Here is a 26,937-nt window from a genome sequence, read left to right on the forward strand (position 1 = left end):
TATATTTGGTGTCTTGCCTGGCACTGGAGATAAATACATGAGGAAAGTTAAAGATTTACCTTTAAAGAAATAGCTCACAGCACAGGTGAGGGAGAAAGATAAATAACCAAGTAGCTATCAAACAGATGACAAGTGCTATAACAGAGAAATATGAAGGGCACTAGCAGAAAGCAGTGCATATCTAGCTTTGCCTTGGGAGAGGTGGATCTGAACTGCTTCACAGAGGAGGATAATGGAAGGGGGAGATTTCCAGGCAAATGGAATTCATGTGAAAAGGGTTGGAGGTGTCAGCAAGTTTCCTTTGTCATGTTTGTTAAGGCTAGAAGGTAAGACATGCAGAATGTGAGCTTGCCTCAGCTTTTGTTTAGTTTTATTTGGGTCAGGTCAAGTTTTGTGGCCTTCTGTGGACATTTTCAAATCTCAGAAAGGTACCTGTTATTAAAATGCAGCTGGCATCCTGTCTTTGAGGTAGAAAGAAGGCACACAGCTATAGATGGAATAGTTTCACAAATGGGAAGGCCAGGAAAACACTAAAGTGTCCGAACTTTTTTGGTATGTGTATCCTCTTATGGTCTCAATGTGTCTGATTTGCCCTGTGTGGAAGACCACTGAGTTGTAAGCAGAGTTCCTGACTTTCCAAATACTCTCTCCAAGCAAAACCAGCAGCATTTAATCATCTTTCAAAATATTATGCCCAAAGGGAAATAGACATCAGCTATGAAAATAAACACTAGTCCACATGTTCCTCGGTTCCCTTTCCTCCATCCTCGCTACCATCATCCTAGTTCAGGCCTTGATATCAGACACTGCAACTGAGTCCTGACTCCCTTCTGTATGCCTCCAGCCTCTTCCATTCAGTCCATTTTTCCTTGCCATCAGATTACTCTTTCTAAAACACAGACATAATCATGGCATTCCTTTGATTAAAAAAGAACAAAAGAGGGCTTCCCTGGTGGCGCCGTAGTTAAGAATCCACCTGCCAATGCAGGGGACACGGGTTCCATCTCTGGTCCGGGAAGATCCCGCATTTTGCAGAGCAACTAAGCCCATGCACCACAACTGCTGGGCCTGTGCTCTAGAGCCCACGAGCCACAACTGCTGAGCCCACGTGCCACAACTACTGAAGCTCACATGCCTAGAGCCCATGCTCCGCAACAAGAGAAGCCCCTGCAGTGAGAAGCCCATGCACCATAATGAAGAGTAGCCCCTGCTCACCGCAACTAGAGAAAGCCCACATACAGCAACGAAGATCCAACTCAGCCAAAAATAAATAAATAAATAAATAAAATTTATTAAAAAAAAAAAAAGAACAAAAGAAGAAAAGCAACTTCAATGCCTCTGCATAGCCTACAAGATCAAGTCCAAACTTTTTTGTCTAGCATCCAGACTTCCTTACCTGGCCACAAACTACTGGGTTGGCCAAAAGTTTCATTCGGTTTTTTCCATAAGATGGCTCTAGTAACACTTACTTGTCTTTAACTTCATTCTAAACAATTTTGTTAGATAGTATTGTGACATCTGTCATATAAGCATGCATTTTGAAAAAACTTATCAAAATTGGTGAATTTTTGTGTAGCCATTAAATATTGAAGCTGGAGGGAGAAAAGCAACATTTCAGCATTTTATGCTTTACTATTTCAAGAAAGGTAAAAACACAACTGAAACGCAAAAAAAGATTTATGCAGTGTATGGAGAAGGTGCTGTGACTTATTGAACGTGTCAAAAGTGGTTTGCAAAGTTTCATGCTGGAGATTTCTCGCTGGACGATGCTCCACCGTCGTGTAGACCAGTCGAAGTTGATAGCGATCAAATCGAGACATTAATTGAGAACAATCAACATTATACCACGCGGGAGATAGCCGACATACTCAAAATATCCAAATCAAGCAGTGAAAATAATTTGCACCAGCTTAGTTATGTTAAGCACTTTGAGGTTTGGGTTCCACGTAAGTTAAGCGAAGAAAACCTTCTTGACCGTATTTCCGCATGCGATTCTCTATTTAAATGTAACAAAAATATTCCATTTTTAAAACAAATTGTGACGGATGATGAAAAGTGGATATTGTACAATAATATGGAACGGAAGAGATCATGGGGCAAGCAAAATGAACCACCCCCCACCCACACCAAAGGCCGGTCTTCATCCAAAGAAGGTGATGTTGTATGTATGGTGGGATTGGAAGGGAGTCCTCTATGAACTCCTTCTGGAAAACCAAACGATTAATTCCAACAAGTACTGCTCCCAATTAGACTAACTGAAAGCAGTGCTCAACGAAAAGTGTCCGGAATTAGTCAACAGAAAACGCATAATCTTCCATCAGGATAATACAATCCTACGTGTTTCTTTGATGACCAGGCAAAAACTGTTACAGCTTGACTGGGAAGTTCTGATTCATCCACTGTATTCACCAGACATTGCACCTTCAGATTTCCATTTATTTCGGTCTTTACAAAAGTTTCTTAATGAAAAAAATTTCAATTCCCTGGAAACTGTAAAAGGCACCTGGAACAGTTCTTTGCTCAAAAAGATAACAAGTTTTGGGAAGATGGAATTATGAAGTTGCCTCAAAAATGGCAGAAGGTAGTGGAACAAAATGGTGAATACGTTGTTCAATAAAGTTCTTGGTGAAAATGAAAAATGTGTCTTTTATTTTTATTTTAAAACCAAAGGAACTTTTTGGGCAACCCAATACATTTCTAGCACCCTCTTCTATCATTCTTCTGTAACCCTCTCTCTCCACTTCCTACCACACACACACACACACACACACACACACACACACACAATGTTCTTTCTCTAAATGTCCCTAAACTTCCCTGAAATCCTATTCTTAGAACACAGTGAACTTTCATACCATCAAGTATTTGCATTTGTTTTTCTCTCTTAAATGCCCTTTGGTCCACAAATCTCCCTGTCTTAAGGCCCAGTTTAAATGTCCCTACTTATGGCTAAAACATGATGTCTGACTCACCAGGATCCAACCCAGGATTACTAAATGTGTGACTTGAACATGTTATCTAAGCTCTCTTTGCTTTAGAAATAAAAGTAGAAAATAACAGTACCTGTTTCACAGGATTGTTGTGAGATATCAATAACATGTGTAAAATGCTTAGAACAATGGCAGGTACATAGCTTGAGCTCAGTGAACGTTAGCTCTGGTTTAAAATAATAATCAATAAATAACAAATAACAAACGTCCTCTTTTCTAGGAAGCTTTATTCACTTCTCCAAGGAAAATTAATCATTCCTTCTATTTCCCACAAGGAAAATTAATCATAAGTAATTCATATTGCTTGTGACATTTACTTTCACATTTCTTCTACTTTATACAATTTCAGTCATGTAGAATATGTTCAAAATAATTTTTAAAATAAAGGTATATTAACTTCTGAAGTCTTTTAAAGTATCATTTCAAAGCTGTTAGACATGGATTCAAATCCTGGATCAACCACCTATTAATAATGTGATCTTTGGCAAGTGACAAAACCTCAGTTACTATATGTATAAAAAGAAGAAACACATCATTTATCTGACTGAGGATTCAGTGATAATTTTCCTTCAGAAGTCTCCCTGGGTCTGTAGAAAAACCTAAAACACTTGGCCAGGCACACAAGTCCCTCCATCATCTGACCCTTGTCTATATTTCCAGCTTCATCTCCCCCATTCTTCCTTGTACTTGCTACTTCAACAATTCTGACATGCTTTCAGTTTCCTAAGCTGTCCAGGTTTTTGCATTTTTGTACATGCTGTTCATTCTGCTTGAAACGTCCCTCCCTTCACTTCTACTTACCCAGTTCTCCTTCGTCCTTCAAAACTCATTAAAATATTTATTGGATACCTAATAATATGTGTTCTATGTCCCACTGGTCATTCAGCTGATGTCCAAATGTCATCTGGTGTAGTCCAACTGCCTTCAACTGCATGGGAACTGGAAATCAGGCTATTAAGAACCTTAGAGTTCACCTAACCTAGCCCAACACTGCCCAAGTTGAAGAAGTAGTTCTAGAGAGAAGAGACTGACCCAAGGTCATGGAGATCTCAGTTATCTACTGTTGTGTAACAAAGTATCCCAAAGTTCAGCAGCTTAGATCAACAACCATTATATTATTTCTCACAATTTTATGAGTCAGGAATCTAGTCAAGGCTAGGCTAGTTGCTTCTTCTGCTCCACATGGAGTCAAATGAAATCTCTCCATGATATTCGTTTGGCTTCACCCAGCGTCTTGAGCCTTGGCTTCATTTGGCCCCCTCTCTCCTTCCAGAGTGTCTCAATGTGATATCTCCAGCAGAGTATATGGTATCTCAGGGCTCAAAGAGAAAATGTTCCCAAGAGACAGGAAGTGGAAGTTACCAGTCTCTTAAGACTTGGGCTTGGAAACTAGTACAGTGTCACCTCTGCAGTATTCTATTGGTCAAAACAATCATAGAGCCCATCCAGACTCCAGAGGAGGAGACATTGTCAATGAGAGGAGGAGCCAACAATTTACAGCCATCTTTAATCTGTCACCGTCTGCCCTCTGGCCACAAATTGTTTACATTCTTCCCACAGCAAAATACATTCTCTTCCTCAAAGGACCTACCCCTCCAAACTCAACCTATTAGGGTGTTACGCTCAGGATCAAGGTCCATGATCTCATCATCTGAATAAGTTCCAGATGTGGATGAGTTTCCTCAGATGTAGTTCCTAGGGTATAGTTTCTTGAGCACTGTTCCTTTCCATTGAAAATCTCTGAACAAAAGAGAAAAGTTATCTTCCCCATATATACCCAACTACAATGGTGAGAAAGGCATAAGGTAACTGCTGTAGACACTCCTGTTCAAAAGAGGGTGGGGTGGTGGTGGTGGGTAGAAGGAATGGAAGCACAGAGGAGTCACTGGTGCTTAGAAATTCTGAAATCTAGCCAAACACATGATGCCAGTGCTTTAATTAAGGCCTAGTTCTGTTCCCTGGGAATGAGTCTCTGTGACTTTTGGTTCTGCCCTCTGAGTCACCATTCTTTTCCCATAAGAAATAGCCCATTTTTATAGTTGAGTAGTTTTCTCAGCCTGCTCTCTGCCCATAGTAGACTGGGAGTCCAAAGACCTCTTTTCATTTCGTACTGTCTATGTGAGCTTCAGGCCAAGCTAACATAATCCTTTTAAAATTTGGGGGGCTTTCCTGTGTATCAAATTATACTCTACTCCATTAACCAAAAAACACACCCACAAATCTTTCAGGTAGCCTTTCTTGACCTTGGGCCCCCTGTGAACGTGTTGTGGAACAACACCCTTAAGACTCTTAAAAATCCTGTTGTTTAACATAGAGTGTCCATGAGGCACAGCATTAAGTTCCGCAGAAAGAATTTTTTCCACTAGGAATAACTTTGAAGGCATCTATGAGACACTGCCTTAAATCTTTCTGACCTACACTGCTGGTGGAATGTAAACTGGTACAGCTATATGGAAAACAGTATTGAGCTTCCTCAAAAAATTAAGAATATAACTATGATATGATCCAGCTATTCTACTACTGGGTATTTATCCAAAGAATATGAAAACACTAATTAGAAAAGATACATGTACCTCTATGTTCATTACAGCATTATGTATGATAGCTAAGATATGGAAACAACCTAAGTGCCCATCAACAGAAGAATGGATAAAGAAGATGTGGTATACACACACACACACACACACACACACACACACACACACACACACACACCAGTGGAATACTACTCAGTCATAAAAAAGATGAAATCTTGCCATTTGCCACAACATGCATGGACATTGAGGGTATTAGGCTAAGTGAAATAAGTCAGAGAGAAAGACAAACAACTTATGATTTCATTCATATGTGGAATATTTTTAAAAAGTAAAATAAAAACAAGCACAGAGAACAAAGTAGTGGTTTCCAGAGGGGAAGAGGTATGGGGGGAGGGTGAAATGAGTAAAGGGGATCAACTGTATTTGGTGAATGGAAACTAAACTTTTGGTGGTAAGTATGTTGTAGTGTATATAGAAGTCTAAATATAATGTTATACACATGACTGTTATCAACCAATGTTACCTCAATTAAAAAAATCTTTCTGAGGTCTTAGCAAAGGATTTTACAGTTGCATCCTCGACTTGTCTTTACCCTGTGATCTCATTTTGCTAGCAACACCTTAGAGCTGATCTTTACTATGAGGCCATTTTTTTCCCATTGAGATTCTTGTGCTGCCTGGAAATACTATCCTAGGTCCTCTTTAGTTTACCTCTCTCTTCTCATATTTCATTATAAATAGCTAGAAAAAGCCAGCTGACACTTTGGACTTTCTGCCTGGAAACTCGCCAAACAGATCCTCAAATTCATTAAGTACCTTTCTATTTTCCGTGTTACCACAAGTAACCTTGCTGCCAAACCTTTGTCTAGCTTCCAGTAACAATTCCTTTACTGTTCTGAAAGTGATCACCAACACCTCCTCCAAGTCTTTCTAGCTTCCACTGACAGACGCCTCAAGGCCCTTCAAGTCCCCACACATTGCCCGGTCTCAAAGCCAATGTCACATGTTTGGGGGTTTGGGTTATAGAAGTGCCCAACTCCCAGTTATCAACTTCTGTTGTGGTTATCAGTTGTTGCCTAACAAACCACCCCCAAACTTAGTAGCTTTAAAAAAAAATCATTATATGTCTCGATTTTGTGTGTCAATATTTGAGGTAAGCTTCGAATGACCAGCTCTTCAGCTCCACATGAAGTGAACTGGGGTCAGTTGATATTCAGCTGGCAGTTGGGCTGGTCTGAAGGATCCAAGATAGCTTCACTCACATGACTGAGACATTGGCAAGGACAACTGGAAGGCTAGATTCAGCCTTCTCTTGAAGGCCTTCTCTTTGTCCCTCTCTTGAAGGCTGGGCTCAGTCAGGCCCTTATCTTCTGCATGTAGTCTCAAAGCCTGTTCATGAAATGTGTCCAGAAGGGATGTCAAACATCTTACGTGACACCCAAGGGATCCAAGAGGCACTGTTCCAAGAGATAGGAAATGGAAGCTTCCAGTTTTTTAAGTCCTGGGCTTGGAAACAGGCAATGTCATTTCTGTCATATTTTATTTATTAGCTAAAGCAGTTACAGACTCTGCTCAGATTCAAGGGGAAAGTATATGGACATCATCTCTTAATAGAAGGAGCATCAAAGAATTTGTGGCCATATTTAATCTGCCACATAAAGAAAGTTAGCAGTAAAACAAAGAGTTGAACCCAGATCTTCTGCCTTCAGATGCATGCATGGGTCATAGCACTCATTTATTCTTTCATTCATTCATGATCCAAGAAACATTTCTGAAATGCCGCTGTCTGTTAGGTACCATGTTAGATGCTGAGCAGGATATAAACATTATCTTCTATTCTAGGATAGCCCACAGTCTAATGAGGTTAGTAGATATGTTCACAGATAATGCTAGATACTAATAGAAAGTTACGCCAAATGCTGGGGAAACACCGAAGATGGAGGGAATATCTACAATGGGAAAGAGGGAATATCAGGAAGGCTTGCTAGAGAAATGACCTTAGAGCTGAGATTTAAAAGCTGAAGAGAATTTGCTGAGAAGAGAAGACAGTGAAAGACTTTCTAGGCATGGGCCAAGAAGATGCGGGGTGAGAGAGCATGGTATGTTTGGGAAACATTGAGGAGTTCACATGACTGATGTGGAGAATGTGAGGGGTACAAGCCTGAAATTATTTTAATGGTTTTTTCCTGAGGTAGTCAGAGAGGTATAGGGAGAAGGTTATTGGAGACTTCATTTCAACCTAATGCTTTTCCTATTGATTCTAAGAGTTGTGAGTCCAAAGCTTTTCCTTCTTTGTTTCTATTTGCAACCCTCCCACCCTGTTTCTTCATTAAATCATGGCAATAGGCTCAGAGGAAGATAAGGTCATTTAATGTTCTATATTTACATCCAGCATATAAACTTCGGTTTTCCAACATGTGTGCAAGTCTGGGTAACAGACTGTGTGTCACAAATATTCATGCTGCCTTTTCATATGGTTATTTGAAGGCTACACATTAAGCCTGACCTTAGTCCTTAGTGGAGTGGAGACTGATGTGGTTCAACACTCGGCAACAGGCTCCAACATGCTAAGTCAAAGACCCATTTCAATACCTGTCCCCTGCAATGCCTGTGTGAAAATTAGAAAAATGTACATCCTCTGGGCAGATACAGGCTCACACCAGGTTTCAGTGGCTTGGAGAGTAGAGCAGGGTCTGAATATCAGCTGCCACTTGTTTCCTGCCTCTGGCACCTTTGTGACATGTACAGAATGTGTGACTCTATGTTCTGGCTTTGGCTAGTTATTGGTGTTCTATTGTTAAATGCGGAATAGAGCCTGTGGAAACAGACCAGAGAAGCTAGTTTCTGTCCCCTGCTCCCCACATCCTTTAATTATATTCTGTGACTTACTGTTCAAACAGTAAGCAAATCATTCTCCTTCTTTGTCTTTATTATCCTCTCTCTGAAAGCTCCAGGGACCGTTCCTTCATACCTGGAATATAGAGCCCAATTTGTCAGGAATAAGTTTGGTAAGCATAATATTCTATCCATACTTTCATCTGCCTCAGGAAAATGACTTTTTTAAAAAGCTGTTTGTTTTCAGTGTACAGACCATTTTGAAACACTAATACCAGGAATAAAGAGAAGGAGGGGGAGAAAACATTGCCGACAATCCTGTCTCCTATCGTATAAATTATTTTCGTTTCTCCACATAACCTTGGTGACCATTGTCTCCAAGTTCCTAAATTCCAAACTCTGTCAATGTGTCTCATTTTTTATTGTTTTAATGGAAGAATACATTTCATTTTATTTTCTGTACTTTTTACTAAATAGTATGTCCCCCCCAAATTTCATGTTTCCTTCATGCATATACCCAACAAATATTTACTTAGTTCTTATAATTTGCCAGGTTCTATTTTAGATGACAAGGATTCAGTAATGAATATGCCAAAGCTCTTACCCTGAGGACTTAATGCCAGTGAGAGACACATACAACAAACAATGCAAATGTCAAGTGCTATAAAGTAAATTAAAGCAAGGCAATGGAACAGAAGTAATGTAGAGAATGACCATTTTAGAAAATACCACTTGGAGTAAATACACAATTACTTAATATTTCCCTATGATCAAACATTTAGATCATTGTTTCTGAGATTATCTGTCAGTGAAATATATATATATAATATATATATTATATATATATATTTATTTATATTCTTGGCTGCGTTCGGTCTTCATTGCTGCTCAGGCTTTCTCTAGCTGTGGCGAGCGGGGATTACTCTTTGTTGCAGTGCACGGGCTTCTCATTGCAGTGGCTGCTCTTGTAGAGCACCGGCTCTAGGTGCACGGGCTTCAGTAGTTGTGGCATGAGGGCTCAGTAGTTGTGGCACACGGGCTTAGTTGCTCCGCGGCATGTGGGATCTTCCCGGGCCAGGGCTCGAACCCGTGTCCTCTGCATTGGGAGGTGGATTCTTATCCACTGCGCCACCAGGGAAGCCCTATGTATTTATTTTTTATTTAAAATTTTCCTTTAGAATGAAACTCCAAAAGAGAACTACTGGCAGTTTTAGCTCCTGGTTTTACTGTAAAGATTGTAATCACCACAATTCATGCTTCAGAGGACAAAATGTTAGCAAGAGAGGATTCTGGGAAGACGGCAAAGTAGAAAGCACCAGGATGCTATCTCCCCACCTAGACAACAACTTCACTAGCAGAATCTGCCTCATGTAACTTTGGAATTCCAGAGTCTATTGAAGGCTTGCTTACAACTTCCAGGGGAAGACTTGCTTCTGATCACCGAGGTGCAGACAAAGAGGCAGGCAGTTTTTGCTGCACATCCCACCCTGTTGCAAGCTCCTACCCATATAGCTAAATTCCCGGGATTTAAAGGGCTGGCACCCCTATTTCCCCCCCGGCTCATTTTTCTCTTTTCCTTCTGATGGAATTGAAGGGAGAAATAGAAGGCTCGATTCTGGGGTTCTTTTAGAGGTTTAAATTTTCTCAGAGAAAGACAAGATGGCCATGAGGAAAAAAGAAAAACCGCAGCAACATCGAAGACCTTGAAAGGAACTTGAGGGTGTCAGAGGAGGGAAAACAGCAGCCACAAGCCCAAGCACTTGTGTCTTCTGCCTCTTGCCACCTACCTTGCCCACCCCACCAGCCCACTCTGCCTGGGACTTGAAATCTGTGGCTGAAGGACCATCACCACGTAGCTTCAAAAATAATTAACAACCCTCCCTTCCCAAACACACCCAAATTCACTCATCCAGCGTTTACTTTTTTGAATCCACTCAGAACTTTTTTTCTACAACCCCCCTCCCTAAATGGAGTTGGTGGCGGGGCGGGGGGGGGATGAATACTGAGCTGGGCTTAGTTGTTTATAAAGAGAACTTTTGATCCAATGAGGCCCCCCAAATAATTGAGTTTGGGGTTCTGGTTGGTTTTTTTATTTTTTTCCCCCAAATTTTAACCTTCTCCACCCCAAGTCCGATAAAACCTTGATCATGGGTTCAGGTCCCATTGACCCCAAAAAGCCTCCTTAGGCTTAAGGAAGCTGGATAGCTTCCTTAACTGAGATGGGGAAGTCAAGAGTGTGGATGGGATTTCGAAGATCTTCAGTATGATAAAGGAAGCACGAAAGACAGTAAGTCGATGTATTTACTTGAACACTCTCCTGCAGACCTGTTCAACTAGAAATATTGGTCAAGTTTACTGATGTTGGTAGTTACAAGTTTCTTAACAATTGGCTGACATATTCAAAGACAACAAGCAACATTCCCCTCTAGCAGCAAATTCTGCTGACGCTGCAGCATCTACCACTCACTGTTGACCATCTCAAGCAGCACAACACAGCCAAACTGGTGAAGCAACTGAGCAAGTCAAGTAAGGATGAAGAGCTCTGGAAATTGGCCTCAGTCCTTATCAGTGACTGAATGACTGTCATCCACTCCCAGAGCAGTACCCAGCCTGCTGAGAAAGATAAGAAGAAATGGAAAGAAGAGGGAAAGAGTTGAACCACCCCTCCTGAGTGACCTTTGACTGAGGTGAAGGCTGAGACTCAGACTGAGGAGGCCCCAGAGGAGAAGAGGGAGAAGCCCAGGTCTCTCTGAACTGTGGTGCCCAGTCACGTCACATTCCTTTCCACTAGGCTAGAGCTGGAGACCCCGTCTTCGGTGCCTGTAAAGAAGAATGCCAGTGCAGTGGTGGTTTCTGACACATACAACCTTAAACCCATCTCCCTCAAGTGTCAGAGTTCCAGAGCTGCCCCAGGAGATGCTGCACCCCCCGCAGAGAAGAAATACAAGCCACTCAACATGACACCCAATGCCACCAAAGAGATCAAAGTGAAGATCATCCCACCATAGCCTATGGAGGGCCTGGGCTTTTTGGAGGCACTAAATTCAGCACCTGTCCAGGCATCAAAATTAAGAAGAAGAAGGTGCTGTCACCCACAGCTGCCAAGTCAAGCCCATTTGAATGGAAAACAAGCACAGAACCAAGCACAGCAAACCTTCTTCCCCAGAGCCAGCACCTCCTTCTGCGGCTATGGACACAGAACATCCAGGGACCCCAGTTCCCACTGTTGAAGTCCCAGAACTCATGGATACTGCCTCTTTGGAACCAGGAGCTTGGGATGCAAAGCCAGTGGAGATCCTAGCCAGCTGACCCGGAAGGGCAGGAAGAGGAAAACTGTGATGCGACCTGAGGAGGGCAAACAGAGAGTATTTCTATTTTGAACTGAATGAAACTGAACGAGTAGATGTGAATAAGATCAAGGATTTTGGTGAGTCAGCTAAGTGAGAGATACTGTCAGGCCGACATGCATTTGAGGTAGCCCGACGTCTGAGCCACGACAGCATGGAGGAGAATGTGCCCTGGGTGTGCCCCCAGCTCCTGGTGCTGCTTTCGCCTCTCATCACCCCTGGAAGCAGTAGCCAGGATCAGTATATCCAGGCTGAGCAGGAGAAGGGGATCCTTCAGGAGCTCTTCCTGAGCAAGGAAAGTCCTCACAATCCTGATCCTGAGCCCTATTCATCCCCCTAGATGAGGAATGTTCCATGGATTAAGCCCCATATGTTGAGACCCTGGAGCCTATTAGGTTGGTTGGGCTGTGGTTCACCCGATGGGGTAAGTGTTTCCAAGTTGCCTTCTGTTCTGGACGGTCTTATGGAAAACATGGGCGCCGGGAAGAGCCCCCTGGGTTCTGGAGGAGGAGGCATCGATCCTCCCTCCATCGTGGGTAGCCCTAACAGTCATCCCGCAGAGGAACTGCTGAAACAAACAGACTATCCAGACAAGGTCAAGCAGATGCCAGTGCCACACAGACTCTTAGGCCCTGATCTGATAGCCAATGGTTTTTCTACCGGGAGGCCCCAGGAGCCCCCAAGGGCATACAGCACTTCCCCCCTGGACCTAGGGGACCAATGCCAGGTCCCCATGTAGGCCCTGGGTGCCCTGGTGGGCCAGTGGTCCACGTCTCCTGGGTCCCCCACCCCCTCCCTGGGGGCAGTGCAATCCCTTCTAGGATGACCCAGTTTTCCCCATTCAGGGTGGCCTGACGCTGGGGGTATCAGGACCAGGTCCTGGACCATCCCATAGAGGCCGTGGTGGCCAAGGAGGAAATGAACCTCTTCCGTTCTGAGGGACCAGAGGAGGTTGCTCTGGAGGAAGACCCCCAAATGGACAAGGGGGCCCTGGTGGGGGCATGGTTGGAGGCGGTGGGCATGGTCTCCATGAAGGCCCTGGTGGAGGAATGGGTGCTTGTGATGGACATCAGCCCCATGAAGGCCCTGGTTATGGGGGGCCCCATGGCCACCGGCCTCATTATGTCCCTGGTCACTGAAGTCATGACCATCAAAGGCTACCCCCTCGTAAGTACCGTGGCTATGATGGCTCTGGCCATGGAGAAGGGGGTCACCAAGGGCCTGATGGAGGCCACAGCCATGGAGGAGACATGTCAAACTGCCCTGTTTGTTGACATATCATGATGTTCTCATAGCAACTGTTGCTATGAGAACAACTGTGCCTTCTACCACCCGAGTGGCTATGATGGCTTTGGACGTGGACCACCACGTGCTTTCCTGGGTGGATTCAATAAGATGACTTGCCCTCTCACAGCCCTCTCCTTCACTTGTCTCAGCATCAGTTGTTTTCTAAGAAAACAGTGCATTGGTTGGATTTTGTGCACAGACTTGGGTTAGAGCCACAATGGATTTGAGGATGAGTATTTTCTTTTTCTTTTGGTTTTGTATATTTTGTACATTCATAATCAACAGTGGAAAGAGAAACAGCTTATTAAAAAATAATAGTATGCTCTACAACAATAGTTGACAAAACACACATACCAAAACTTATAGGGCTCAGTGAAATCAGTTTTAAGGGGAAAATTTATAGCTATAAACACATGAAAAAAAAAAAGATCTCATATCAACAATTTAACTATACAACTTAAGGAACTAGAAAAAGAAGAACAAATTAAACCCAAAGCTAGCAGAAAAAAAGGAAATAATAAAGATAAAGCAGAGATAAATGAAACAGAATATACAAACAATGGGAAAAAAATCAATGAAACAAAAAGTTGCTTCTTCAAAAAAATTGACAAACCTCTAGCTAGAGAGACCAAAAAGGAAGAGAAAAGACTTGAATTACTAAAATCAGAAATGAAAGTGGGAACATAACTACAGAATCTACAGAAATAACAAGGATTATAAGAGATTACTATTAACAAGTATATAGCAACAAATTGGATTACCAAGATGAAATGGTCAAATAACTAGAAAAATAACCCAAGACTAAATCACAAAGAAACAGAAAATCTGAATAGACGTATAACGAGTAAAGAGATTGAATTCACAACCAAAAAATCTCCCTACAAAGGAAAACTCCCTTCCTGATGCCTTCATTGGTGAATTCTACCAAACATTTTAAAAAGAACAAACACCAATCCTTCCCAAACTTGTGCAAAAAGTTGAAGAGGAGGGAACACTTCTTAACTCATTCTGTGAGGCCAGCATTACCCTGATACCAGAGCCAGACAAAGATACTATTAGAAAACTAAAGATCAATATCCCTTACGAACATTGATGCAAAAATCCTCAACAAAACACTGGCAAAGCAAATTCAGCAACATATTAAAAGGATTATACACCATGACCAGGTGCAATTTATTCCTGGAATGCAAGGATGTTTCATTATATGAAAATCAATCAATACAATACATCACATTAACAGAATGGAGGGGGAGAAACCCACATGATCATATCAAGTGGCACAGAAAAAGCATTTGTCAAATTCAACACCCTTTCAAGATAAAGAACACTCAAACTTAAGAATATAAGGAAATGACCCCAATATAACAAAAGCTGTGTATGAAAACCCACAGCTAACATCATATTCAATGGTGAAAAACTGAAAGCTTTTCATCTAAGATCAGGAACAAGGTAAGGATGGATGCCCACTTTCACCACTTCTATTCAACATAGTACTGGAAGTGGTAGCCAGAACAATTAGGCAAGGAAAAATAAATAGAAGCATCCAAATTGGAAAGAATGCAGTAAAAGTATCTCTATTTGCAGATGGTATAATCTTATATGTAGAAAATCCTAAAGATTCCCTCCCCCAAAAAACTGTTAGAACTAATTAATTAATTCAGCAAAAAAACAGGATACGAAGTCAACACAAAAATCAGTTGCATTTCTACATACTAAGAATGAAAAATTTCAAAAGGAAGTTACAAAGAAAATCCTCTTACAATAGCATCAAAAAGAGTAAATTACTTAAGAGTTAACCAAGGAGGTTAAGTATAATGAAAACTATAAAACATTGCTGAAAGAAATTAAATAAGACATAAATAAATGGAAACACATCTTGTATTTATGGGATGGAAGATTTAATATTGTTTAAATGTCAATATTACCCAAAGCAATTTACAGATTCAATGCAATCCCTACCAAAATACCAACTACTTTTTTTTGTAAAAATAGATAAAAAGCATATTAAAATTCACATGACATCTCAAGAGACCACAAATAGTCAAAACAATCTTGAAAAAGAAGAACAAAACTGGAGGACTCACACTTCTTGATTTCAAAGCTTACTAAAAAGCTACAGTAACAAAAACAGTGTGGTACTGTCATAAATACAGACATATAGAACAATGGAATAGAATAGAGAGACCAGAAATAAACTATCACATATATGGTCAAATGATTTTTGACAAGAGTCCCTAGATCATTCAATGGGGAAAGAACAGTCTTTTCAACAAATAATTCTGGGGAAAATTGATATACATATGCAAAATAATGAAGTTGGATTTTAGCTAACATAATATAAAAATATTCCAAATGGATCATGGACCTAAATGTGAAACCTAAAAGAATAAAACTCTTAGAAGAAAACATAGGAGAAAAGCTTCACAACATTGAACTTGGAAATGATTTCTTAGCTATGAATTAAAAACATAAATAACAAAAGAAAAATCAGACAAATTGTACTTTATGAAAAATTTAAAATTTTGTGCATCAAAAGGCACTAAACAGAGTAAAAAGGAAAACAACAGAATGGGAGAAAATATCTGCAAATCATTTATCTGATAAGGCATTAATATATAGAATATATAGAGAACTTCTTAAACTCAACAACAAAAGAGCAACCTGATTCAAAAATGGGCAAAGTACTTGAATAGACATTTCTCCAAAGAAGATATACAAATAGCCAAGAAGCACACACAAAGATGCTCAGCATTGCTGATCATTAGGAAAATGTAAATCAAAACTATAATGTGGGGACCTCCTTGGTGGCACAGGGGTTAAGACTATGCTCCCAATGCAGGGGGGCTGGGTTCAATCCCTGGTCAGGGAACTAGATCCCACACGCATGCCACAACTAAGGAGCTGGCGAACTGCAGCTAAGGAGCCTACAAGCTGCAACTAAGGAGCCCAGGTGCCGCAATTAAAGAAGCCAGCCGGGGGGTGGTGGTGAGGGGTTGTGGGATGAATTGGGAGGTTGTGATTGACATATATACACTAATATGTATAAAATAGATAACTAATAAGAACCTGCTGTATAAAAAAATAAAATTCAAAAAAAAAAGAAAAAGCGAATATAAAAACAATAACAACAAAAGAAGCCAGCAAGCCGCAACTAAGGTCCGGTGCAACCAAATAAATAAATAAAAATAAATATTTAAAAAAAACCTATAATGTGATATCACCTCACACTAGTTAGGATGGCTTCTATCAAAAAAACAGAAAACAACAAGTGTTGACAAGGATGTGGAGAAATTGGAATGCTTGTGCACAGTGATAACTGGAGAGTTATTTTTTTAATAGGTATTGCTATACCTATTAAGTTTCAGTTTTACAAGATGAAAAGAGGTATGGGAATGGATGGTGGTGATGGCTGTACAACATTGTGAAGGTATTTAAAACCACTGAACTGTACACTTAAAAATGGTTAAGGGGCTTCCCTGGTGGTGCAGTGGTTAAGACTCTGCCTGCCAATGGAGGGGACAGGGGTTCGAGCCCTGCTCTGGGAAGATCCCACATGCCGCGGAGCAACTAAGCCTGTGTGCCACAACTACTGAGCCTGCGCTCTAGACCCCGTGAGCCACAACTACTGAGCCCACACGCCACAATTACTGAAGCCTGCATGCCTAGAGCCTGTGCTCTGCAACAGGAGAAGCCACCACAATGAGGGACCCACGCACTGCAACCAAAAGTAGCCCCTGCTCGCTGCAACTAGAGAGGGCCCATGAGCAGCAACAAAGACCCAATGCAGCCAAAAATAAAAATAAATAAATAAATTTGAAAAAATAAAATAAAATAAACATTTAAGTAAGAAATTGTGCCAATTCTCTCAGTGTTTTTCAGAAGATAGAGCAGCAGGTATAGTTTCTAACTCATCCTATGAGGCCAGCATTACTATAATTACCAAATCCAGAGAAAGACATTACAAGAAAAGAAAACTGACTAGTCTCTCTCATGAGCATAGATGTAAAACATCCTCAACAAAATATTAGTAAATAGAATATAACAATGTATAAAAAGAATTATATACCAAGTGACATTTACCCCAGGTATGCAAGGCTTGTTCAACATTTGAAAATCAATTAATATAATCCATTACATCACAACCTTAACAGTCTCAAGAAGAAAAATCACATGATTATATTAATAGATGTAGGAAAAGCATTTGACAAAATCCAACACCCATACATGATAAATACTCCCAGTAAATTAGGACTAGAGGGGAACTTCCTCAATGGCATAAAGAATATCTACAAAAAAACCTGCAGTAGCATTATACTGAATGGTGAGATTCCAACATTAGTGAGAAGATTTTCCACTGAGATAAAGAACAAGGAAAGGATGTATCCTCTCACCACTGCTTTTTAGCATTGTCCTGGAAGTCCTAGTTAATACAATAAGACAAGAAAAAGAAATAATTAGGGGAGAATGGACACACATATATGTATGGCTGAGTCCCTTTGCTGTGCACCTGAAACTATCAAAACATTGTTAATCAGCTATACTCCAATATAAATAAAAAGTTAAAAAAAAAGAAATCAAAATTATACAGATTGGGAAGGAGGAAATCAAACTGATTTTGTTAATAGAAGACATGATTATCTCTATAGAAAATTCAAAAGAATCAACAAAAAAACCCTCCTGGAACTAATAAGTGATTATAGTAAGATTGGAGGTGTTAACATACAGTGTTAACATACAAAAGTCGACTGCTTTCCTATATAACCAGCAATGAACAAGTGGAATTTGAAATTAAAAACACACTATCACTTAACATTAGCACTCCTCAAAATGAAATACTTAGATACATACCTAATAAAATATGTATAAGAACTATATGAGAAAAACTACAAAATTTTGATTAATGAAATCTAAGAAGAACTAAGTGAATGGAGAGATAGTCCATATTCATGGATAGGAAGACTCAATATTGTCAAGATGTCAGTTTTTCCCAACTTGATCTATAGATTCAATGCAATCCCAATGAAAATCCCAGCAAGTTATTTAGAGGTTATCAACAAACTGATTCTAACGTTTATATGGAGAGGCAAAAAGACCCAGAATAGCCAATAGATTATTGAAAAAGAAGAACAAGTTGGAGGATTGATGCTACCCAACTTCAAGACTTACTATAAAGTTGCAATAATGAAGACAGTATGTTATTGGTGAAAGAATAGACAAACAGATTAATGGAACATAATAAAAGCCCAGATAGTCCCACATAAATATACTCAACTGATCTTTAACAAAGGAGCAAAGGCAATACAATGGAGAAAAGATAATCTTTTCAACAAATAGTACTAGAACAACTGGACACCCACATGTGAAAAAATGGATCTAGACACAGGCCTTACACACTTCACAAAAATTAACTCAAAATGGATAACATCTAAATGTAAAATACAAATATATAAAACTCCTAGAAGATAACATAGGAGAAAAATCCAGATTATTTTGGGTTTGGTGATGATATTTTAGATACAATCCATGAAAGAAAGAATTGATAAGCTGGACTTCATTAAAATTAAAAATTTCTGCTGGGCAGAAGATGCTTTCAAAAGAATGAAAATACAAGCTTCAGACTGAGAAGAAATATTTGCAAAAGACATATCTGATAATGGACTGTCCTTTAAAATATATAAAGAACTCTTATAACTCAACAACAAGAAAATAAACAACTCTTTTAAAAAATAGGCCAAAACCTCAACAGACACCTCACCAATGAAAATATACAGATGGCAAATAAGCATATGAAAGGAAAATTTAAGGGAAACGGAAATCAAATAACAATGAGATACTACTATGTACCTATTAGAATAGTCAAAACCCAAACACTGACAACATCAAAAGCTGGTGAGAATATGGAGCTACAGGAACACTCATTCATAGCTGGTGGGGATGCAAAATGGTACAGCCACTTTGGAAGACAGTTTAGTAGTTTCTTACAAAACTAAGCACACTTTTACCATACAATCCAGCAATTGTGTTCCTTGGTACTATCCAAATTAGTTGAAAACTTATGCTCACATAAAAGCCTGCAAACATACTGTTTGAGGGAATGTAAAATGGTACAGCTACTGTGAAAAAACAGTGTATCAGTTCCTCAAAAAATTAAACATAGAATTACCATATAATACAGCAATTCCACTCTGGGTATATAATCAAAGAATTAGGGTCTTGAAGAGATATTTGTACATCCATGTTCATGGCAGCATGATAGTAGCTAAAATGTGGAAGCCACCCAAGTGTTCGTCAATGAATGAATGGATAAGCAAAATGTGGTATATACATATAATGGAATATTACAGCAGTCAGCCTTAAAAAGGAAGGAAATTCTGCAATATACTATACCACGGATGAACCTTGAAGACATTATGCTAAATGAAATAAGCCAGTCACAAAAGGACAAATGCTGTATGATTATACTTATATAAGATACTTTGAGTGGTAAAAATCATAGAGACAGGAAGTAGGATGGTGATTACCAGGAGCTGAGGGGAGGGGAAAAAGGATAGTTATTGTTTAATGAGTAGTTTTGGTTTTACAAGATGAAAAGCATTCTGGAGATGAATGGTGGTAATGGCTGCAAAATATTATGAACGTATTAAATACTGAACTGTACACTTAAAAATGGTTAAGGTGGTAAGTTTTATGTTAAGTGTATTTTACTACAATAAAAAAATTGGGGAAAACCCTATATGTAGATACTTATAGCAGCTTTATTCATAATTGCCAAAACTTGGAAGCAACTAAAACGTCCTTCAGTAGATAAATGAATAAATCAACTGTGGGACATCTAGAGAGTGGAATATTATTCAGTGCTAAAAAGAAATTAGTTATCAAGCCATGGATAGAAACGGAGGAACCTTAGTTTTCATTTAAGTGAAAGAAGCCAATGTGAAAAGACTACATGCTGTATGATTCTAAATATATGACATTTTGGAAAAGGTAAAACTATGGAGTCTGTTAAGAAATAAGTGGTTGCCAGGGGTTAGGGGCAAGGGAAGAATGAATAGGCTGAGCACAGAAGATCTTTAGGGCAGTGTAACTATTCTGTATGACACTATAATGGTAGATACACATCGTTATACATTTGTCTAAACCCATAGAATGTACAACACCAAGAGTGAACTCTAACTTAAGCAAGGATTTTGTGTGATAGCTTATCAATGTAACAAATGTACCACTCTGGCGCAGGGTGTTGATAATGGGAGAGGCTATGCATGTACAGGGGCAGGGGTATATGGTAAATCTCTGTACCTTCTGTTCAATTTTGATGTGAACCTAAAACTGGTCTAAAAAGATAAAGACTATTTTAAAAAATCTGGCTCAACAGAGGGTACTAGATTTTCATATCGGCTTCTGCATTAGATCTCCTGCTGTCAGAGAAAACCAGAACCAGACAAGTTAAAGCAGTGAAAGCAAATTTTATTCAGGACCTATTGCAAAAGGGGAAGAGAAACCTCAGTATAGAACTGGACTTCACTCTGTATTTATACAAAAAGGACAAGTGGGGATTTATGGGCAAGGACTAGGGTGGGAGAAAGTGGATGGAAAATTACAAAAAGGAAACATCAGAGTTAAAAGGGAATTCTGGCTAAACCCATTGATAGGATTTCTGCTGAAGGCAGGCCAAGGTGGTCAGATACTGAGGGAGGGGGATTCTGGCTAAACTAACGCAGCTAGAATCTTGCTAAAACTGGAATAAGTGGGCTAAGCACAGAACCCAAGGTTAAGGCCTTGAGGGCTTAGAGGAGCTTGACTAGAGTTGGGTCTAGGAGAGTCTTTGTCACTTCAATAGTCTTGGTTACTTTTTTTATTTAAAATTATGTTTTGTGATTAGATCACACTCTCTGGTCTACAGGACACTTCCCAAGGGTTCTTTTCTAAATCTGGATTAGGAAGAAAGATCATTGAATAACTACTTCCTTACAAAGATACATGTAGATGCTAAAGGCATTCAAGGTAAGTCTTCCCCCTTTTTCTTGTTTTTATACACTGAGAAAGGAATATCAGGCTGAAAAAAAGTTGTAGTTCCCTCCCACAACCTAATAAATGCAACTGGTACATAATTCAAATCTTGGCTTTACCCCTGAATAGCCATGTTTCTATTCCTATAAAACAGGAATGTCAACATTAACCTTTCAAGGCTCAGGCTAATAAATGGAAGTTATGATTTTATATATATATATATATATATATATACACACACACATATACATACATATCTGTTTATATATATGAATTATGTTAAAATATTCACATATGTTATATAGATATACACAATATAATACAATAATAGATCCCGTTTATTTTACATAGTTATATATATTCCAACTAAGTGAAATAAAGGTCAGCTACATGAAGAAGGTAGTATTTAAGGAGGGTCTTAAAGATAGTTGGATTTCAACAGAAGGGAACAGCATGGCAAAAGATCAGAAGTGGAAAAGCACAGTGAAAACTGAGGGCATGGTAAGTAGTGTGATATGGCTGGAATATAGGATGCCTGGTTGGAGTCAGAGTCATATGGGAGATTAGGATGGGACCAAATGGTTCAAGGCCTTAGTGCCATGCTAAATTTCTGAACCACAAGTCTATGAATGCTCTCTGATTACATTTTTCATGGTAGTAGTGTGGAGAATGGATTGACGGTGCAGAGGCAAGGGCTTCATTAAGAAGTTGTCGCAATAGTTCAGAGGGGACAAGGAAAATGGCAATAGGAGAAAAGAGGCAAATGCCTGAAAATTTCCTCCCAAATGATCCAATAATTTTATTTGTCCAAGCCAGAGAATTAAGTAATGATTCTTGGGGATGTGTGAAAGATTCTGATAAAAAACATGGCATTAGGGATACACCTATTTAGGTGGGAGCCATTAATAGGAAGGAAGGCAAGTCTTGGAAAAGAGGGTAAATAGCAAAATGGTTATATTTAATATGAGATATGAGTGCATTTAAATAAAATATGTGATTTTATAGAATAGGGACTCCAAAGTTAGAGCACTTAGGCCCATGCCAGTTTGACACAGTTCTGCTTCCAAGAACCCTTTCTGATCCTAACCCAATGGTCTAATCACTCCCTTCTGTGCCCTCTAAAAACCTTTGGTGGTGGGTGACAGAAGAACTCATCTGTTTACTTGTCTTCCCAGCTGGATTCTGGGCTCCATCAGGAACTAGCCAGGTTTCCCTAGTGCCTAGCATTAGGGTCTAGAGAAAAAGAAAAAAAAATCAGTAAATGATGAATGAAAGAAATGGAGTCAAGACCCAATTTTAGTCTCTTGTTGAATGAATGACTATTAGGAGCATTCTCATCTTTCTTATTTCCTTCCTTTACATACATTGCTTCTTGAGCTCTTTGTTCATTCAACCAAGAATAAAGCCTACACTGCCTTAGGCAATGTGCCAGGCCTTGCACAGAGGAGGTACAGATGATTCAGCTTGATCAGCCTGTGACAGAGAGAAGCTCAGGGACTGAGAGACAGAGGAGGCAACTAATCCAGACTGGAGGGTTAGGAGAGGCTTCCCAGTGGCACCAAAGTTGAGTCCAGGAAGACAAGTGGGGATAAAGTTTAGCTTAATGGGAGGTCAGGAGTGGGAAGAAGCGAGTTTCTGTCAGAGAAAAAAATATGGGTAAAGGCCTCAGCCAGAGGGAATAGTCCTCTAGATAACTGAAACTACTTTATTTAGACATCCTAGAATTTAGAATATGCAGGGAACAATGCCGCTAATGAGATAGGAGAGGTAGCCAGATTTGTAAACAATTTAACGATTAATACTTAGTCATAACAGCATTGGGAAGCCATTGAAGGTTTTAAAAGGCTTAAATTCCCCCTAGGGGAATGACATGATCATATTTACATTTAAAAAAGGTAACTCAACTGTACAAATAGTGGATTGAATGGGAGCAATGGTGAATGCAGGGGAAAGAGTTCAAAGTATTACAGTGGAGAAGTGATGGTAACTTGTACTATGGTGGTGGGAATGGAAAGAAATAGAACAATTGGTAGAAGAATCTTTCTGGCTGTGGTGTAGGAGGTTTAGGAAGTGACTGGGGAAGTAGGGAAGGTTCATTAGTGAGTTTGGACTCTATTCTGAAGGGATAAATGGTAAACCTTTTAACATTTTAATCATGGGAGTGATCCATTCAGACACGGGTTTAAAAATAGATCACTTGGCTGAAGGTGGTGAGAAGACTGTCAAAACAGCGCACAGGTAAGAGCTGAGACAAGCGAGGTGGGCGCAGTGCGTCTGGGGAGGCACGGGAGACGCAGGACTGGTTTCGGAGTCACGTCTCAGACTGTTAGAGAAGCAGAAACTGACGCAGGCCCAAGAACAGCTGCTTAGGACTGGGGAAGGTGAGAGAACTCCCAGCGCCGGGGGCGGGACCAGAGCACGCACGGCGGCGTGACGCAGGGCCGCAGCTGGCCTCGTTCTGGCCGTCGCCGCCGCTTTCAGGCGGAGTAGGATGAGGCCCGCGGCTGCAGCTCCGGCGTCGGCGGGGGCAGCAGCAGCTGAGGCAGCAGCTGAGGGAGCCTCGACGGCCGCGCCCCCCCCTCCTGACCTGGATTAGGCCCAGCAGCTCCGTGGCCGCCGCCGCCCCGCGGGGGGGCGGGGTGGGGAAGTGCTTCGTCTCCCCGCCCCCCCCCCCATCGCCGCCCCCGCCGCCGCCTCGTAGGAGGCTACCGCCGCGACCCCAGGGAACCCGCGGCCCAGCCTTAAGCCCCCAACCCCGGGGGCTGGCATGAGCGGCTCTTCGGCGGCGCCGGGGGGCGGGTTAGCCGTCGCCGCCTGAGCCCCGGCCTGCCGCCCGACCCCACCTCGCTGACCGAGGCTGACCGCGGAGCGTGCGAACGACCCCGCTACTGCTTTCTTCCTCCCCCAGATCACACACCCCAGCCCCGGAAGATGGGGAACTGCCTGAAGTCCCCCACTTCGGATGACATCTCCCTGCTTCACGAGTCTCAGTCCGACCGGGCTAGCTTTGGCGAGGGGACAGAGCCGGATCAGGAGCCGCCGCCGCCATATCAGGTAGGGGAGGGTGTGTGTTGGGCAACGGGGGTGCGAGGAGTAGAGGCAGCTCTGGCTGAGATTGTGGGATCTTCGGGGCTGTCACTGCCCCTGGCCTGAGGGGCACTGACCCCCTTAGGGCTGGATGTGAGGGTGATTACTCCCCACCCTCAGGATAGGGGGAATCCTTCACCTCCCCTCAAGCACTGCGTGGGGATGGTACTTGTCCTTGAGTTCTGGGATTCGAGTATGTGTGATATCCCCTTGGCCTATGGCTGGTAGTTAGATGGTGGAGTTTGGAAGTGATATTTTCCTGCCTTTATGCCTGAACTGTGAGGTTTGGAGGTGATTTCCTCATCGCATCGCCAGCTGGATTTTGGGTTCTGGATAGGTGGTTACCCCCTCCCCCCCGTTTATACTTTCAAGTGTGATCATCCTCTCCTCCCTCCTGTCTGTCTGTATTCATTGGATCTGGTAGGCGTTCATTTCTCCCTCTGCTTGGGAGATTTCCAAGTAGTGATTTTGGTTCTAGCAACATCGAATTACTTGTTTTTATATATGTTTATATTAATTTTTAATCCCTCCTTTTGCTCCACCCCTATGACACACCTTTTAAACACGCTGACTTAAGAGAACTTGCTTATCTTGAACTTTGGAAACCTTCAAACCTTACTTGAGAAATAGCTTATGTTACTCGTGGTTCTCCCTTTGTATCAAAGACTCGTCTTCTAAATAGCTTCACTGCTTTTTGTACAGCAATCAGCAGCTCCAGATATCTTTACACAATTAATAAAGAGCTAAAGACTGCTTTAGAAAACTCAAAATAGATATGCAGATGTTATAATCCGTAATATATATAAACCTTTCCTCTACTTTTTCAATTTTAAATGATGCTGATTAAAAACTTTTTCCCCAGAAGGGCTTGGATAGTTGTGGCTTAATTTTTTTCATGAATGGGGTTTAATTTTCAAACTGGGCAGTCTCCTTTGTTGTTTCATGTGGTGACATCATTATCTAGTGTTATTCTTTTCTCATTCCTATGTAAATCAGTGTCTCACCACACCAGAAAAACCTGATCACATATGCTGGTTTTCTGGATAAAACCCTTCAGGGGCCTTTCATATATGCCAATAAAGTCCAGTCTTTTAATTGTGGCATAGAGACGTCTCCATGATTTCTCTTTCACATTCATATTCCAGGCCTATCAAGTACAACAGCCTGTTCACACATCTCTGCCTTAGCTCCATTTGTCCCCTCTGGAGCCCTTCCCCCAAGGTCAGCAGGTGAACAGCGTAATCCTCTTTGAGGACTCAACTGTATCTGAAGTCCCTACATTCCCCTCCCTCTCACCCTGAATCCATTACTTCCTTCTTTGTGTCCCCCTTGAAGGAAGTGTCCGCACTTTCATAAGCAGCCCATTTAACACTTGAATGTTATCCTTGTTTAGTTAGATGTGTGTCTCATTCTCGAGGCATTTCCCTCCTTCTCCAGTATAAGCTGTATGCAGGTAGGGACCCTGTGTTTCCTGTTTGTTGTATACACAGCATCTGGCTCATAGTAGATGCTTAGTAACTGGAGTGAGTGAAGACTGTAAGCCCTTGAGAACAGGGACTATGTCCTCCTTGCTTAGTGCAATTTCTGGCACATAAGCACTTAAATGTTGAGTGAATTAATGAATTTGAATTCAGTTTTGTAAATTTACACACCCATTTCTTCCAAAGAATTGTCACAAGGAAGTCTCTTAAAAAATCCAAGCTAAGTCTAGATGTTTTTCTGAGTCTTTGAAGCAAGTAAATAGTTTATATTTCACTCTTGGTTTCCTTCATAAATGCTATAGGACAGTGTGCTTATTTCAGTTTCATAAGCAAATTCTTTTAGAAGTATGAGTTTTTATTTCAAAATCTCCTTCCATGTTCCCTAGCCCCCTTCTAGGCAAGTCAAATATCTTTGACTTTCTACACTCTTTCTCTTATATCCTTATGATAAATACAGTGTTAAGAATAACTTCTTTAGGGCTTCCCTGGTGGCGCAGTGGTTGAGGGTCCGCCTGCCGATGCAGGGGACACGGGTTCGTGCCCCGGTCTGGGAAGATCCCACATGCCACATGCCGCGGAGCGGCTGGGCCCGTGAGCCATGGCCGCTGAGCCTGCGCGTCCGGAGCCTGTGCTCCGCAACAGGAGAGGCCACAACAGTAAGAGGCCCACGTATCGCAAAAAAAAAAAGAATAACTTCTTTAGAATTTATGGGAATTGTATTTGCCTTTTCCAGGAGGATAAGATGATAAGAGTTTTTTTGGTGTCATGAAGGAACGTTTTTTGAAACATGTTTGTGACAGCGGGAGTTTTTTGTGGTTGCCATTTCCTGAAATGAACGACCCAGATACTGATACGCAAATTTGGCATCAATTTGAAAGAAGTAATTTCTTTAAAGATAGAAGCATAAAAAGAGGAACTTTTGTAGAAATTTGTCTTACCTGAAGGAATTGAAGTTTTTAGGAATGTAAATCAGGTGATCTGAGAAACACTAATCCAAGGTAAATGATTTATATTTTCAGTGGATAGAAGTGACTTATTTTTTTCTTCAAAAATAGTGTATAATTGACAGAGCTACAGAAATATGGGCTTATTTCCTTAAAGCATAGTCTCAGTTACAGTAGGATTTTTAAAAAATTCATGGAGGGAATAACTGATTATAAAGGAACATGCTTGGTATTTCTCTGTAGTGAATGGTTAAAAGAAAAGATGTACAATGTATCTATATGCCAAGAGCTCTATATAAAAAACTTCTGTAACATCCAGTTATTTCTTATTAACAGGATCTGAGATTGTTTTATCTATTTATGCTTAAATGTAAGCACTGCACTACTGTGGTCAAAGTTGATGGGAAGTACATATTTCTCTCC

At 40.8% G+C, this 26,937-nt stretch overlaps 1 protein-coding gene and 1 pseudogene across 1 annotated transcript in view; both read left to right on the top strand.

Moving 5' to 3' along the window:
• The first annotated feature begins 10,508 nt into the window (after positions 1-10,508).
• Positions 10,509-13,205, top strand: LOC112395836 (serine/threonine-protein phosphatase 1 regulatory subunit 10 pseudogene; annotated as a pseudogene).
• A 10,270-nt stretch (positions 13,206-23,475) lies between these two features.
• Positions 23,476-26,937, top strand: part of RNF11 (ring finger protein 11) — a 39,102-nt gene continuing 35,640 nt past the window's right edge. Inside the window, exon 1 of the mRNA XM_024739305.1 lies at positions 23,476-24,056. Within this exon, the coding sequence (XP_024595073.1) occupies positions 23,934-24,056 (123 nt within the window). The 5' untranslated portion in view covers positions 23,476-23,933. The remainder of the gene's footprint in view (positions 24,057-26,937) is intronic.

This window comes from Neophocaena asiaeorientalis, unplaced genomic scaffold (genome assembly GCF_003031525.2).
Source record: "Neophocaena asiaeorientalis asiaeorientalis breed wild unplaced genomic scaffold, Neophocaena_asiaeorientalis_V1.1 scaffold138, whole genome shotgun sequence".
NCBI classification, from domain to species: Eukaryota; Metazoa; Chordata; class Mammalia; order Artiodactyla; family Phocoenidae; genus Neophocaena; species Neophocaena asiaeorientalis.